Here is a 17,600-nt window from a genome sequence, read left to right on the forward strand (position 1 = left end):
TTTATTCCAGAAGATGTAAGACTGCATTCATATAGATAGTCAGTTTATCTTGTGTATAAAAGTGACATGCACTTGAATACACTTGGCCTTTTTTTTTGGCATTTTTTGATATAATGTGCCATCGTGGTGTTGGACACAGTTAGCCAGCTATGGATTGATATTACTGTAACATTTCAGCATGTCATTCTGCACGCATATTCTATTCCTCAAAGTCACATCCCTTTTCACTAGTACTTACTAGCTTGGTTATCTGAGTTTAAGATAAGATGTATGCTGTTACAGGTGATGAAGACGTACCACATGTACCACACTGAGAGTATCAGTGCTGAGAGCAAGCTGAAGGAGGCAGAGAAACAGGAAGAAAAGCACATTGGCAAGGTCAATGACATTAGTTCCAGCCTTCTGCGGTATGGACATGATGAACGTCCACAGCGACGGAGCTCTGTCAAGAAGATGGAGAAAATGAAGGAGAAGGTCTGTTTGGGTTGACTGGTTTATACATGATGTTATGTGCTGTGCATTACAGGCATCTACACTCAAGTACAAATGATCTGCAAATGCATTCGTAATGATCTTCTTCAATTTCACCAGTTGCTATTTGCACAAATGACATTGGAACGTGTAGTTAAAGCTAGAAGGAGCCCATCTCTACATTGTGCAAAGTATTACATATATTGACAGATTACATAAGATCAGAAAATTAAATTGATGTAGTAATGCATTCTTTGAGTACATTAGGAATCCATTTTACATCCTGCATTGATGGGACTCTCTTGCTTTTTTCTCCCTAGAGACAAGCCAAGTACTCTGAAAACAAGCTGAAATGCACAAAGGCCCGGAACGACTATCTGCTCAATCTGGCTGGTACCAATGCCCTGGTGGCCAAATATTATATCCATGATGTCTCGGACATGATAGATGTAAGTTATTACTGTCAGAGCTGAAAATCTGACTGTTGAAAGAACTAGTGCTTCCTTTATTAGTTCTAGGCCTCTTATTGGTTTATAATGACTATATGTTTTACTTCTTGTCCTCAGTGTTGTGACTTAGGTTACCATGCAAGCCTGGCACGCACCCTGAGAACCTACTTGTCTGCAGAGTATAGCCTGGAGACTTCTCGCCATGAGGGTCTGGACTTGCTGGAGGGAGCAGTAGATGCCATGGACATCAGAGGAGACAAGCTGAAGTTCATGGACACGCACAGCCAGATCTTCTGTCCTCCAGCACGCTTTGACTATCAGCCACACATGGGGGATGAGGTGAGTCACTAGAGGATAGGGCCGTAAGAATGCTTTTGTTTGTGGGTCTTAGTTCTTGGTACAAAGTGCATCTCGTCGTGTTTGCTGTTCTCTATGTTAAATCCTCCTGGTGAAGTTCCCTTTCTTTCTTAATCCAAGGTGTGTCAGGTGAGTGCACAGCAGCCTGTCCAGACTGAGCTCTTGATGCGCCACCACCAGCTGCAGTCACGCCTGGCCACACTGAAGATAGAAAATGAAGAGGTGAGAGTCCACCCAAGTCTCAGAGGGCTGAAGGCAGCCAGTGTTAGCATTTCATCTCAAAATGAAGCAAGCTCACTGCAAGTGTTTTATACACCGTGTGCTCTGCTGACGGGCAATGGCTAAATATACTGAGTCGTATGAAGATATTAAACCATCAAATGTAGTCGTGGATGGGTCGTTTCATGTCTTTGGACTCTTTTGTGGATAATCATTTGTATGCAATAAATGCAGGGTTTGCTCCAGGAAATTGTTCAGCTGAGTGGTTATATCTGAAATTGTGATGAAAAACATAAAAACACAAACCTTGTATGCTGAATAACATAATGTGCAGGTATTAGTCTGAGTCGCTGAGTGAAATTTTAAAATGCAGAGGCCATTGCAGAACACCATGGCAGGAAACAAATGTCTTATCATTCAAACGATCAATCAAGTGCCACTACGTGTGGCAGAAACAGGAAGATGTCTTAAAGATGCATATCTGCTTATATATAAGTAGGATGGTCTGTAACAGGGTGCAATATTAATAAGCGTGGAAGTCTTTTAGAAAACGTTTTTATAGATTATATTATTATAATGTTTTCTATGGTCCAAAATGTAACAGTTTTATGAGGACAGTTTGGCATTTATAGCTTTTTTTATAGAGTTAGATGAAAAGATCAGTAGAGCTCACATAGTTGGCTGTTAAGTATGAATCTACAACCAGCAGTTGGTTAGCAGAATGACTGGAAACGGGGAAACAGCCATTAGTTAGACTCTGTTTGTCAAAATCACCCAGCAGCACCTCTAAAATCTCAACAGTTAACATGCTACATCTTGTTTGTGTAAAAATGACAAGCTGTGGTTTTACAGGCAGTTATGTAATATAACATATTACAGTAATGAGTGACTTTTAGCGTTGCTGGAAGGAAGATTTTGTTACCTTTGCACAGAGCCAGGCCAGCTGTTTTCAGGATTTATGCTAAGCTTAACTAACTCCATATTTACCGTAAAGGTGTGAAAGTGGTATGAATCTTCTCGTTCATCTGTCAGCAAAAACATCAAACTGAAAGATGGGACATAAAAACACTTAATTTGAAAAGACTTCTCTATTAAGACCCTCTAACTGGCAATAATTCTAAGAGTTACCATTCCTCATTATGGGGTCTTACTTACAGCAGCTGAGGCAATTTTATTCCTACTTTGACTTTGCTATATTTTAAACTGGGGTTGGCAGCCAACACCCTCACTTCTGTCAAACTAACATGCAACAAAAAACAGCCAGTCTTCAGGACTGTCACCCTGCATTTATGTTCATCTTTAATCTGACACTGACCTGTAAGGGTCATCTCCTGCCTCCACTGAGAGCCACCCCAGCAAGCGGAGTCACCAGGGCCACTGTGACTCACACAGAATTGTTAAAAGGTCACCAGGGTGTGCACACGAGTCAGAGCCTGTCTGTTATGAATATGTAAATGCGCATCGCCTTCCTGTCTGCTTAACGTGGAAGGAACATAGTTAATCTTTCATGTCACAATGCTTTATGCTAGGAAGCTAATTACTCTGTTGTTTACAGTGTGACAGGCAAAGTGCTGTGAAAATGGCCTGAAGTGGTATAATCTTAGACTGTGCTGGCTTGTTTACACTATAAAGCTTGTTTGTGACACTGGGAAGATGTATTTGGAAAGAAGATTAGGTATGATTACATTACTCTTTGGTATTTTTATGTCTACAACTCACCTAGTTAATTTTATACCGATTTCATATATTTAATATATGTAACAAAGATATTGTAATTCTGGACATTGTTCGCAGTGACGTTTTAATTATGTTTGTCTGCTGTGTGTGTCAGGTGAGGAAGACTCTTGATGCTACCATGCAGACCCTTCAGGACATGCTCACAGTGGAGGACTTTGATGTGTCAGAGGCCTTCCAGCACAGCCAATCCACAGAGTCGGTCAAATCAGCTTCCTCTGACTCCTACATGAGCAAGGCAAACATCAGTAAGAGACGAGCCAATCAGCAGGAGACCGAGGGCTTCTACTTCACTGTGAGTTCTCAGACAAATGAGAGCACAAGGACACTGCAGCACACTTTAACTAGAAATAATCCTGCCACTGTTTGTCTTTTTATCTGTTCCATCTGCAGAAATACAAGGAGTACTTGAATGGCAGCAATCTCATTGTCAAACTGCAGGCCAAGCATGACCTTCTGAAGCAGACGCTAGGAGAAGGTAGGGCTTACTGTGTTATTTATTAGTGGAATGGAAAGTGGAGGTAATAGTTGGGGGTCTATTTTACATTGAGTTTAGTGTTAAGCAGGTAAAGCACCAATAATAGAAAAACATCCTTCAGTACTAGAATAAGAGTTCACTAGCTTCTTTTCAACAAAGATAAATCACATACAATCTAAATACTATGTATGTTCAGTTATATATTATAATTATATCATCGGATGTTGCCTCTGTGTTTTTGGAAAAAGAATATATGCAGAATTTATACAGATTTTTTCATTTACCTGACAATTTCAAAACTGACTCACTGGCTAGAAAAACCCTACCCTTTATGATGAGAAGTACTTGGCTTGAAGGCTATGACATACCATCGTCTGTTTATATATTTACTGCACATTAACCTCTGCCAGTGTGAATAAGGAAGCTCATCGTCTCATGTCAATGTGTTGCTACCTCAAAATCTTGCAAGCATCAGCGGCTGGTTTTATATTGATCTGTGGGGCATTACATAGTTTTGACTGTTGTGGATATAAATAGCAAATATAATTATACAATATGAGTGTATATGGTAGAATTGGCCATTTCAATGAAAAAAATATTTTAAACAACAAAGATGAAAATAACTATTTAGTCCTCAAGTGGCACCAACCAAAGCACACAGAACCTTTTACCTTGGACACTTAGAATAATAGAAATTGGTTACAGCAAGAAGGTTGAGGAATCTAATTGATCCATTTTGAGCTCTGTCCATGCTCATGAAAATAATGTTGTCATTCACTTGACAGCTTGGTAGTTTCTGGATCTAAAATAGGGTTATGGGGTAGAAAAAAACCTTCAGACTTGTAGTACTGTACTTGTTCATACATTCCCTGTGTGTGTATGTATATAGATATTGTTGCATATATATATATGTTTATATATTTACTGCAGATCATTAAGAGAGTGAATATAAATGTATATTCACTGTCATTGTGTTTCTACTTCAGACTCATGCAAACGTCTTCTTTAGGGTTGGAATTATATGTGTTTGACATAAAGTAGGATTGTGCTGGAAGCTGCTTTACACATGACATGATCCTTGAACAAACATTTCTGATTGACTGATCAAAGTGAGGCCTTAATTTGTTTGCGTATAGTGAAATGTGTGTGTGTGTGTGCGAGCGAATGTAGAGCAGATATCATGAAATCATCATACTGTACAAATCAGCTCCCACAACCTCCCACTCTTGTTGCCCCTGGATACATTTTCTACTTTGCAGAGTGAGTAGACAGGCTATCCCCTTCTGGGGCTCTTGTGCCGTTTCTAGGGCGACCGCTGAATGACCGCTGCCTGGCAGTGAGTCAAATACAGCAGTGGCGCTCACCCCATTGAGGCTGGCTGAATAGATGCCCGCTTTCTCATAACACCCCTTTCCGTCTCCATCTGCCAGCCTTGTATAGTCGGCCAGCACTCAACCGTACAGCTAACTTCTGTGATTGTAAAACTAGTGTATACTAATTTAGTCTCTTTCTCTGCTGTTTTTTCCTTTTAGGGGAGAGGGCTGAATATGGAACAACAAGGTAAGATGTCCAGTGACAAGAGGGTGAATAAAGTAGGCGATGATGTGTAAAATCCCTCCTGTGTCCCCGGATGTGGCAGGAATGAGATCACAGTGTGGGAATAGAAGTTTTTGTTGAACAAAAGGTTTGATCCTAATTAGAGAAGGTGGTGCTGAGAGTTGTTCTCTCTAGTTTGAATCTATAAAAATATGTTCAGACTGAGAAATGAAATGCCAGTGAGATGGATGTCCCGCTGTTGTTCTATTTATAAGCAATTTATTGAGCAGAAAATTAACAAATATTGACAAGGCAGGCTCTTAACTAATTGAATACAAGGGTGAATGCTAATACTTTTACCTGTTTTCATCTCTGGTACATTTCATTAAATTCAGTCAAATATTTATTTATTTATTGTATGTGATAATTCTCTGTAGTCATTATCACAGATTTATACAGTTAGATACAGTTTGCTGCAGAAGCTATGTCTAAGGGTCAGTTTAAAAGAATAGTTATATAGTGATATTTAGGGAAATTCACTTATTTACTTACTTGCTGAACCACTCTTGTGATTTTATTTATGCTAAATATGAAGCTACCAGTAACAGAACTTAACTTAACTTAGCATAAAGATTGGAATCAAGATCACAACATGTCATTTTTTCACCTTTTGTGCGGATTGAACAAACAAGACTTTGGAACTTTGGACAGAGCCAGGCTAGCTGTTTCCCCCTGTTTCCACTCTTTGTGCTAAGCTAAGCTAACCGATTGTTGGCTGTAGCTTCATACTTAGTGCACAGATATTAGAGTGGAATTGATCTTTACATCTTACGCTTGGCAAGAAAGCAAATAAGTGTATTTCCCAAATTGTTTCAAACATTATGTTTTGTGTATGTGCCACTTACTGTGAATACATGAAACAAATACATTTTAGAAAAAAATGTCAATGTCAGAATGTATTTTGATTGTTGCATTATTATTCATATTATTATTCACCATGTACCAACCATACACCCCCCCACCATCTCCCCAGGCCCCCCACTCTTCCCCCTAAACCCCAGAGAATGCGGAAGTCTAGACCTCGCTCCATTTTTAACCGTAAGCTGTTTAACGGCAATATGGAGGCCTTCATTCAGGTATTAGCCCATCTGTGCTCTTTGTCTCTCCATGAGCTCAGCTGTCTCGCTAGCAGTCCTTGGGGGTTCTCTTGCCTTCGCCCACTCTTTTTACCCAAATGTTGGCTCACTCACGCACTGTCTTTCCTCTTTCTCATTGCCTTGTCCTCATAGTCTTGCAATTCAGGAAAGACAGGGTGAGGTAAAAAACCAATCAAATAAGTTTTGGAGCTGGTTTGATTTCTTAATTACTGCTCTGGTGCAGGGTTTTCTCTTCTTTCTCCTGTGAGCTGCAGCCTCCAGACACTGAATTAATTTGGCTTCATGAGTGTCAGTTGGCCACGCACCAGCCATGTTAGGCTATGCAAATAAACACATGGCCACATCCACTCTAATGCTCAATCAAACCAGGGAACAGGCAGACCGAGTGTGCATCAACAGCAGTGGAGATAAACATCAGGATTCAGTAGAGCTCAAACGATTGGTCGATTAGCAGGAAAAAATATTGTTATAATTTCCAAACATTTCCTTGTTCCAGGTTCTAATTTGTGATTTCCTTTTATTTGTCTGAGAATAAATTTATATATTTAGCTTTAGGCTTTTTGGTTGAATATAATTTGTCAAATTCTGACATTTAATATAATCAATGTTAATAAATAATGAAAGTAAGTAATTAGTTAGAATTTAGCCTCTAGTTTTCTTTTCCGTCAAACAGTCAACTTCCTGGCTGAAAAAATGCTTTAATGTTTGTAGCCTCCACCCCCATACTTTCGGGTAGCACCCTCCCTCCCACACACTCCCCCCGCCGAGCCATGTCCTCATGTCTCACACCCCACAAGGCACTGATGCTTTGGCTATTCTCTCAGGCCAGGCCTCCTCTTTTTCTCTCTCTGTACAATCTGTCTCTCTCACTAACCTGTTGTGGTTGTTGTTGCCTCTCTTCCTCTGTCTACGTGCCTTACTGCTCTCTGCCCAGGGGAAGACGGAATGTCCGTGCCAGGAGTCAGGTACTCTGTCTTATAGCAGGGCGGGATCATCACACTGTGTTCAGTATGCTAACCAACATTTCTGTGCCTCTGTTCTGTTGGCATTCCTGTGAATACGTACTGCAGTAATAATAATAAGATATGGTGGTGCAAAGAACGTGATTTCCTTATTGCTTTTTTTCTATGCACATAACATCAGTTATTTAAAAAAACATTAACATTAAACATTAAACAATGTTCTCTCAACTCTGTCAAATTAATTCATTTGAGGGACTGCCTCTATAATCTTCTGATGGTAAAACCCTTCTGGCATGGCAATTTGTTTCCTACTGTTTCTGCTTATTTGCTCCCAATAATGATCATTTGAATCTGTCTGGTAGGACTCAGGACAGCCTATACCAGTGGTGGTTGAGAGCTGCGTTCGATACATCAATCTGTATGGTAGGTTCCTGTTGTGTTCATATGTTGTCTTTACACAAATGTACTGTGCACACTGTAACCTGTGCTTTCTCATACTTCATATCTCCCTCTTTTTATATAAGCTAACATTTTTGTAATATATGTTATTATTGCCTTGAGCAGTTGTGTCAGTGAATCTTACAGTTCATGTTCTTAGTCCTTGTGAATTTGTAGATTTCTTAGTCTTAAAAGCTATTAAACAAGCATATGTACTATATTTTTGATTGTAATTTCCTAGACTGACTTTGTTGTCTACAAATAGGGCTTTTACGCCAAAGGAACTTTTTTTAAGAACTGGAGGTACCAGGGACTAAATTATTACCTCCACCATAATTCCTGGTGCCACAAAAGTCCACACCATTGGGGTAGTTATTCCTAATGACCCAGGTACTACTGGGGCAGACTTTGCAGTGCTGGACATCACTGATTTTTGCAAACACAAAACTTGCAGCTGCTACAACTTTATAGCTTCATTCACAAGATAAGAAAGCACTATGTGCCACTTGTATCACTATTAACACGGAGGGTGGACACAACACAAAGACTCTGTATTTCCAAAATGTTTCAAAAGCCATCATCACTTTTTAGGTCCTGGTTTTGTTCCCATAGCTCCATAGTTCCTGGAACTATTTGGTTAAAAATAGCCATACAGTAGCATTTGTATTTGTTGAAATATCTGACAAAATCAGATCTCATAAGGGCAAGTACTTATTATTGAAAAGACCATGTTTGTGAATATTATAGTGAAGACAGATAATTTCATCCAGTATTGAATAAAAGCAAATTATACATTTACTGTTAAAGGAACATAAAAACAACCAACTCACAAAAAAGTATCAACCTTGGATCATAATCTCCAGTTGATCTTTTAATTAATCTTCTTGCAGGGTGAAGCCTTAATCTCATAACACCTTCTTACGTGTATTGTTTGCTGCCGACTGCTCTGGTCTTTCATATCCGGTCTAACACCATTTTGCACTATTTCTGTCACATATTTACAGTACATACCTACACTCACAGTATAGGTGTATAGCTAGATATTTTGGTTTTATGTGCTTTGCATATTCTGTGGGGACTGGTTACTATTGTCATACTGTAAATGTGCAAAGAAATTCAATGAATGGACATTTGTTCTGATACCTCTGTCTGTACACAGGTCTTCAGCAGCAAGGTATATTTCGAGTTCCAGGTTCCCAGGTCGAAGTCAACGATATTAAAAATGCATTTGAAAGAGGTCAGTCCCAGTGTGCTCGGCCATCTTCTCTTGATTGATTTTAAATTGCGTTTTGTCCACCACAAAAGCCACAGTCTCTCCCACAGGCCTCTAAAGTGCAAATAATGAGCCCATGTGTCACATGTAATCCAGTAATGGACATGTAAACCATTTTAGATGCATAATACATAAGATCAGCATCTTGGAGTAATAATAAATGAGGAAACATAACTGCACTCTCAATGTTTGTATTAACCTCCCAACTTGAAATACACATCAGAAATTGTGTCAGGGTCATGGTACATGAATACTGTTAGTAGTGAATTATTAATGAGTGGATTAAATGTATACTATGTTTTTAGGAGAGGATCCACTCGTGGATGATCAAGCCGATCATGACATCAACTCTGTGGCAGGCGTTCTTAAGCTCTACTTCAGGGGCTTGGAAAACCCGCTGTTCCCTAAAGAGAGATTCCTCGATCTCATATCTACAACCAGTGAGTCACATTCCAGGAAAACATCTGAAACATTTCAAGTTTTTATTTAGTGCTGCTTTTTATATATACTTTACTCTTTCTTTGTGTCTTTCTTTTTATTTCAGAGCTTGACTCAGGTGCAGAAAGAGCTCATCACCTTCAGCAGATTATTGTGACTCTTCAGCGGCCTGTGATCATCGTCATGAGATACCTGTTTGCATTTCTAAATCAGTAAGTCCTGCCACAACTAATTTAACATGTTTACCCTTATTAAGTGATACTAAATGCTTCTGTCTTTCCAGCCTTTCACAGTACAGTGATGAGAACATGATGGACCCTTACAACCTGGCTATTTGCTTTGGTCCTACATTGATGCCAATACCAGATGACCAGGACCCTGTGTCCTGCCAGGCGCATGTTAACGAGGTCATTAAGACCATTATCATCCACCATGAGGCCATCTTCCCGACCCAGCGTGAATTGGAGGGACCTGTGTATGAAAAGTGTATGGCTGGTGGGGAAGAGTACTGGTAAGTGCAAGATAAGGCGTCCAACATGTGTCAGTATATAGTTTGTGGGGCGGCTGTAGCTCAGGAGGTAGAGCGAGAAGTCCACTTATCATAAGGGTCGCTGTTTGATCCCAAGCTTGATAAGCCCGATCAATAAAAGCTCTATTCATTTTCAGCCATTCACCACCCATTTGTATCACGTGTTAACAACTTAACAGGAAAAAAATTACATTCTCCACTTTTTACCCTAACTTAAACACTGTACATTTGGCACAATACTCAATACTGAAATGTCTCCTTGTTATGTAGAGAGTGGTCATAGTAAGAGTGAAAAACTAAACTGAGGACAGATTATACCAAGTAACACTTTATCCACTGCTTTGTCAGGTAAATAATTTTTTTTAAAAGCCCTTTGGACATGATCTTGGGGCCAGACAAAAAGCCTAAGATAGGATATAGCCTTTTTTCTAGTACACAGTAGTAATGGTTTCTATAGTTTCTTCTATTCTATTGTGTGTCTTGTTTGTAAGCCACTGTCAGGCAGCAGTATTTCAGTGTATTTGTTTGTTAATTTATGTTTGAGTACACCAATAACCACATTATACCATAACCATAATTATACATTTTAGATGTTCAGTTGAGTCTTACAAAGAATGTGTCTATTGTGCATTTGAAGAGAGATTTGCCAAAATAGATAATATTTAAAATAGGTAATTATTCTTAAAATGAATAAACTACCACCAGTTTGAGTGATATTCCCTGGATTGCACAAAACAAATTAACCCATAAATTATTACTGTAATTTCACAAACATTTCATATTTCATTTCGCAAGTGATTGAGGTTTGGTTTTCATTTTCTGTATTAAGTTTTTGTGTTTAAAGAATTAAACAAAAAATGGGATGAAAAATCGAGAGACACTAAAATCTTATTGAGTCAGAAATTGATTTTGGTTTGGTTGAGTGAAGAACTGTCTGTGTGTTCCTGACTGTTTGACTCCATGTTCCTCCATGCAGTGAAAGCCCCCACAGTGAGCCAGGAGCCCTTGACGAGGTTGACAATGGTACTGGACCAAACACTAGTGATGAAGGTGAGTCACCAAACACAGACCGCAGCAGTACCTGTAAGAGCTGAAACAGTCAGAAGTCTCAAACTGTATTCTGTCACTTTTCTTTGTGTTGTACTTTGTATTCTTTGTGTTGCAGAGGTGGAGCAGATTGAGGCCATAGCAAAGTTTGACTATGTGGGCCGAAGTCCTCGGGAGCTTTCGTTCAAGAAGGGAGCCTCTCTGTTACTCTACCTCCGAGCCTCTCAGGACTGGTGGGAGGGCCGACATAACGGTGTGGATGGGCTGATCCCACATCAGTACATTGTGGTACAAGACATGTGAGTAAGACATATTTTGTTTGTGAACCCCCCCATAAAAAAAACACATAAAGGATTTTAGTTACATTGAACAGACATGATTTTAACATAAAAATCCACCAAAAGTGATCCAGTCAAGAAGTCAGTACCTTGGTTCTGCTGCAGGACAACAGCTACTTTGGGCTTGGTCATTATTTATGTTGCTCTATTTACCCAGAATGCATGTTTCTATTCTTACCGTCCTTGTGAGTTGTGTTGTGTTTTCAAAAAGCTTGGTCTTATAAAGCCTTTGTAAGGATCAGTGGGAATAAAATGCTCCTGTTTTTCTGCGTGTTTTTCTTGTTTTCTTGACACAACCAGAAAAGACCCCATAAAGGGCCCCTAATTAGCAATTAGCTGTAGAGCAGTAAGGAGGGGCTTTTTTTGAACTGGACAAGCACTTAGGTCACTCCTCAGCCTTTAATTTCTGCTCCAGCCTCTTGCCTGATAACTACTCCTGGATAGGTAACCAAATTAAAGCCAAATAAAGACGTTTAGTGATGTATGTACTACCAACAGCGGCTTCCAGGGACTGACAAGTGATTTAATTTGGCCTGTAAAAGTAATGAGGCTCACTCTGCTGAGGACATTTTGTGATTATGTTGTTTTTGTGGCAAGTATGTGATTATTAAGGATTCTTAGTTAGATTAAACTTTGAAAAGTTTAAAGTTTGATCTCTCAAAGTAAAAGCCAATATTAACATTTCCTGCGGACAGAAGCCATTAATGGGGATCAGTCTCTTCTGTCTGTCTGTATCAGGGATGACGCGTTCTCAGATAGCATTCAGAGGACTGATAGTGCAGCCAGCAGCGGACTACACCACGATGAAAGAACCTCATCCAGAATTGGCCGCCAATCTCCTTGCGAACACACACCTGAGCACCGCTTTGGAGCAGCAATGGGAAGGTGGGGTTAGTTTAAACTCCAGGGATATATATAGGTAGTGAGAGGGGGCACAAGCACACACACAATACACACATTGTATACATGGTGTAGACATGATTAATTGTTGCTTTTTTTACCAACAAAAAATTCTTTGTATTGTAAATTCCCCCAAACAAGTATATTCAAGAACTTTTAACTGATAAAGTCTCAAACTGTGATATTTCTTAGAGTGAGAGTGCGATCAGATGGAGCAGCAGTTCCACGCCACAGGAATGGCGCTGACAGTCACAGCCCCAGCCGAGCTGCAGACCACCCTCCTAGGGTTATGCCTCGGCCATGCAGCCCACACAAAGTAGCTGTTAGCCGAGGGCCAACAGACAGTCCGGAGAAACGGCGTCTCACCACTTTTGGCAGTGCTGGCTGCATCAACCACCCAGACAGAAAGGCCTTCGTCGACAGCCACTCTCAGCGATCTTCACCCAGCACCACTCGGCATGCAAGTTTAGGAGATCACAAAGCCCTCGAAGCTGAAGCACTAGCTGAGGTGAGTGTTAATACTGTCGAAGCTCCATTGACTCAGACACTGCACATTGATTTTAGTCACGCACATAGGTTGTGCGTTTTGGATTTCAAAACTGTGTGGGAGGGACACATGAGGTCATGTGTCACCAAAAAAAAGAAAAATCCCAAATACTCAAAGTATATAAATGCTATTCCCTGTATGCATTACAAATTATTTTTAGTTTTAAAAAATGGAATTGTCATTAATACATTAACCCTACGTAAATCATTAAATTTTTGTAGACTACTTCGGTTGATCAATATACTATGGGCATCTGCACTAAAAACATTTCTCATCTAACATTTAATATTTTATTCATACTGAATTTTAGTATCTTTTCAGGAGGATATTGACTGTAAATAGAAATATACACATATTTTTGTTGGTGCCCCCCTAAACAATACTGCTCTGAGGGCACAGTAGTAGCTGACTTTGAAGTGTTTATGACGCATTTATCTGAAGCGCTTTACAATTTGCCTCTTATTTACATTGTTTGTCACTCAACACAACTGGATATGGGAAGTCATAGGTACATCTCTCCCCCTTGCCTGATTGTTTGATATCATGTTTTTCTTCTGCTCATGTTTGTCATAGGACATAGAGAAAACCATGAATACAGCTCTCCATGAGTTGCGTGAGCTGGAACGACAGAATGTAGCCAAACATGCCCCTGATGTTGTTTTGGACACATTGGAGCCCCTCAAACACCCCGGTGGAGCCCAGGATCCACCTGGCAGCCCTCTCCACACCATGGTCATCAGGGATCCAGATGCAGCACAGCGACGTACCAGCAGCAGCTCCTCCTCTGAGACCATGACCACTTTTAAACCTGCTCTGTCAACACGTAGACCGAGTGCACCTCTAAGGCCCCCGCCTGTCAGACCTGTCCGACCTGCTCCTGTGATTGGACAGGGCCAGGGACCACACCGCTCCAGCAGCTCTAGTTCTTCTGGTCTGGGAAGTCCAGGCATCACACCTACTGACAGGGTCTTTCCCAAACCTCCCTCCCCATCACCATCCACCTCCTCCTCATCCTCAGACAAACAAGGTAACATGTAGCTCCAGTCAGTCACAAGTCAAGTGGTTGAAGAACATTGTGGATACAGAGTGATTGTGATGACCGTCACATTGGCACCTGGTCTGTATGATGCATATTTACCACAAATCTTGTATAGTGCTAGACAGCTGCTGCTGGTTTCTGACAACTGTGTGCCCACACATTGACTCGTTGGTGGACAAGTTAATGTACTATATTACAATATTACACAGAAATATGATTTAAAACTATGAGAATGATTTTAAATAATGCTACAATGCTGAATAGCCATGCTGGATAAAAAAGGGATGCACTGGAAAATACTTCTGTTTACTGAAATCTGACAGTGAAACATCTCCTGTTATTAGGTAACAAAAATGCTGTGAGCTTGGACTTTGTATCTGGTTTCATGTTCCGTTATGAGGGAACATTTAAGGGAATATTTTACCACTATTTATGTAGACGTTCAGTCTCTGCTGGTGGTCTCTATAGTCTATTAAACCTTGTCCAAAAGTGCCAGCATATACCAGAAAGGTTTCCAACAACAGGCAGACACCATGACTGTGTCTGAAACCACTCTCTATTTGCTATGTAGTGCACTATATTAACCGTATGCCATTTTATTTGAATGTCTGCACTCTAAGTGGAAAATTTACATCTATGTAGTGCCCTTAAAAAATTCCAACAACGGAACAAAAAAAAAGTTTTGTGCATGGCATGTAAACTCTTTTCTGCCAACAATGTGTCACAATTTACAGATGCAGATACATTACAGTTGTGTGACGCTACACTTGTTAGTGAATATAGTAAACTATTGAGTGTCTGTTATATGGGGAGAAGTGGGTATGTTAACGAGGGGTGATTTCAGACACAGTCCATGGCTGAATGGTAAAATTGCATTAAATTGCAGTTCTTCTAGTGGCCACTAGTTGCTGATTCAAAGGAAATTATATCCATATCTGAGTCACTATTTGAAAAACAGAAAGATTTTGGAACCACTCAGTGAAGTGACATTGCAGACAGCAGTGCTCGCTACACCCCCACATTGGCTACCTTTTTTTCCTTTTTTTTATAACAAACAAACTTATCAGATCACTTATTTGAAAAATTATATAATCATACACCAATGCTACACATGATGGCTAAACGAAATCAGAACATCCTCTAACCTTTTTTCTTGGAATGCTCAGTTATTTTTTTTCCACAAGAGGAGTAAGAAGTTCCAAAGAAAAAACAGTCCCGTTAAAACTCACTGCAGTGTTTCGGTTGGGATTTGGTCAGCAACTGAAGGACAAATACTCCAGGAAACTTTGTCATCACAACAAGTGGTGCTGCTGCAGTCTGGCCGGCGTTGGCAGAATCACTGACTTTGGCAGAACCACTGGCCAATAGCCTGGGTTGGGCCAGGTCAACTGTTAGCAGTGCAGGAGTACAATCAACCTGAGACTCTGCCTCCCTTTGTTGCATTTCCTCAGCAGTGGACCAGGACTGTTACAATCCCACTGTGACTCTGACATTCGTTAATTCGTAATGTTCACAGCATGTCAGTACTGGCAAGCTGTTCCAAAATGTACTCATTAAGCCTTATAACAGGAGACGAGAAAATGAAACTTATCTCAGCCAAAACTATATTTTTCCTTCATTCATTAATCTCAATATAGGTCAGTGGATGGCTGAAGCAGACCCAGCTGCAGGGCTACAGTTACACAGAGAACAGAGACAATTATTGTGAACATAGACATACCACCCCTATAACTAATACAAGGAAATAAAGATGAAAATCAGTAAAAATGTTCTTATAATATAGTCATCTCTCTATATAAAAAGATTAGTTGTGTTACCTCAATAAATAAGTAAAATGTTCTTCTACAATTCAAGTGACTAATGCACTTATGAACACTACAGGGAACTGTGCTGCATTTGTAGGTTCTGTGTTTTCATTTTGACGAAGTTGTACTAGAAACATGATATAGCACATCAGTATCATTGAAGCTTACATAATGTCTAGATTGCACATGGTCAGTTCAGGCTGTGCGGTTGTTTAGATGAACTTGTTTACTGTTGGTGGTGTTTGTTGTCTGTCTTATAAGGATGATCAATATATCTTTAAAGTGTAATAGGTACATTGGATTGAATATATACATATTGTTAAAGGATACTTGTATAAATAACATTGTATGATAGGAACAGGATATATTATCATGTCTAGTCTGTAGATTTTTGTAACTCTTATCCTTGCACAAACATTAACAAAACAATAAATCAATGAAACCGCACAGAAATGTCTCGTTTTATTGTCTTGTGACGTTCATTAAAAATGTAAAGTGCTGGATGGAGGTGAGTGACCCTAATGCACCATATTTACTGGAAATACATGCAATGTTGCGTCTATACAGAGTATAATGACTCTTGTTTATTTAGCTTTAATGTCCTTGCTGAACATAAAAGATTGACTCCACACAGGGCAGCTCTCTCATACATACACTGACTAGAGTGTGCCATCTACTGGTCAGTATAGATTTTATCAGTTAACAGTCTCTGCCCCCTTTAATGTTGATCTTCAACTGTCCTATCCAATAAAGGCAAAATATAAAAAAACCACAAACAAACAAAAAACACAAAACATATATTTTACAAGTGGATCTTTAAGGTGGGGTCACAGCTTGTGAAGAATGTAGTAATTTGGTGTTTTGATGCATTGTAAGGTGCCCACAACCTCCCACTGAATTCAAAATTCAAATCTGGCACCTGTGGTGTAATAATGCTAATAATAATAACACTAATAATTGAAATAATAATAATCAGTGCTAGCAAGTACATTTACTCAAATATGTTCAGTAATGTGTTACAGACATTCAGTTACCCCTTGTTCCCTGTAGATGGCAGCATTGTAATGCTGAATCAAAGACGGAAATGGAAAAGTGCAAGTACACCACTGCCTGTACTCCAGTTGTTGCAGAAGTAGTCAAATGTTTCACAGAAATAAAAGTAGCAGTACAACAATGTAAAAATACTCAATTACAAGTGAAACTCTCTCCTTGTTACAATTCCTACTTAAGTAATGGTACAGAAATATTATCAGCTACATTTATTGAAAGTATCACAAGAAAAAGTATTTGCGCTGCAGAAAAATGGCCCCCTATCTAATAATATAATGTATTATATACAATAATATAATGTATTATATACATTATATTGTTAGATTATTAATACTAATGCATCAATGATAGCATGATGAGTAGCATTTTCCTGTTGTGGGTGACCGAGGTGGAGATACTACTTTTTATACTGTCAAGTAGTTTAGTCCAGTGTTTCCAAACCTAGGGGTCAAGTCCCCTTCAAAGGGTCACAAGATAAATCTGAGTGGTCATGATATAATTAATGGCAAAAGATGGAAAAAGGAAAATTATACATATAAAGACGCAGAAAATGAAAATAGTCAAGAGAAGTAAAAGTAGCACAAAATTGTAGTACAGTACAGTGCTTTAGTAAATATACTAAGTTACTTTCCATTACTGCTCTATTCTTTGCTCCACCTTACTTGCAAAAGGTCATATAGTTTGTGTACTTCAAGCAACAACAGTGTTCCTCTCTATAGACTGTCCAATCAAATGTGCTAAAAAAGCTGCACTGACGTTTGCTCTCAACTGTTAGAGCTGCTTGTTTTTCCTTACATCTGAACCAATATGACCATCAGTGTTTAATAAATACA

The 17,600-nt window shown here is 39.4% G+C and overlaps 1 protein-coding gene across 4 annotated transcripts in view; it reads left to right on the plus strand.

Annotated features, from left to right (window-relative positions):
- LOC127371399 (SLIT-ROBO Rho GTPase-activating protein 3) overlaps positions 1-16,170 on the plus strand; it is a 33,585-nt gene extending 17,415 nt beyond the window's left edge. The window contains exons 5-22 of one of the 4 annotated variants that reach the window (XM_051414179.1): positions 283-474; positions 792-920; positions 1,038-1,259; positions 1,398-1,499; positions 3,328-3,525; positions 3,624-3,708; positions 5,241-5,268; positions 6,278-6,380; positions 7,726-7,786; positions 8,961-9,038; positions 9,380-9,514; positions 9,619-9,724; positions 9,796-10,023; positions 11,018-11,091; positions 11,207-11,387; positions 12,165-12,311; positions 12,519-12,834; positions 13,447-16,170. In XM_051414179.1, the coding sequence (XP_051270139.1) occupies positions 283-474; positions 792-920; positions 1,038-1,259; positions 1,398-1,499; positions 3,328-3,525; positions 3,624-3,708; positions 5,241-5,268; positions 6,278-6,380; positions 7,726-7,786; positions 8,961-9,038; positions 9,380-9,514; positions 9,619-9,724; positions 9,796-10,023; positions 11,018-11,091; positions 11,207-11,387; positions 12,165-12,311; positions 12,519-12,834; positions 13,447-13,911 (2,850 nt within the window). In that variant the 3' untranslated portion in view covers positions 13,912-16,170. Of the gene's footprint in view, positions 1-282; positions 475-791; positions 921-1,037; positions 1,260-1,397; positions 1,500-3,327; positions 3,526-3,623; positions 3,709-5,240; positions 5,269-6,277; positions 7,467-7,725; positions 7,787-8,960; positions 9,039-9,379; positions 9,515-9,618; positions 9,725-9,795; positions 10,024-11,017; positions 11,092-11,206; positions 11,388-12,164; positions 12,312-12,518; positions 12,835-13,446 lie in introns of those variants that run through there. The other 3 variants (XM_051414180.1, XM_051414181.1, XM_051414182.1) reach the window with 3 other exon arrangements.
- Positions 16,171-17,600: the final 1,430 nt, after the last annotated feature.

This window comes from Dicentrarchus labrax, unplaced genomic scaffold, assembly GCF_905237075.1.
Source record: "Dicentrarchus labrax unplaced genomic scaffold, dlabrax2021, whole genome shotgun sequence".
Taxonomy (NCBI): Eukaryota; Metazoa; Chordata; class Actinopteri; family Moronidae; genus Dicentrarchus; species Dicentrarchus labrax.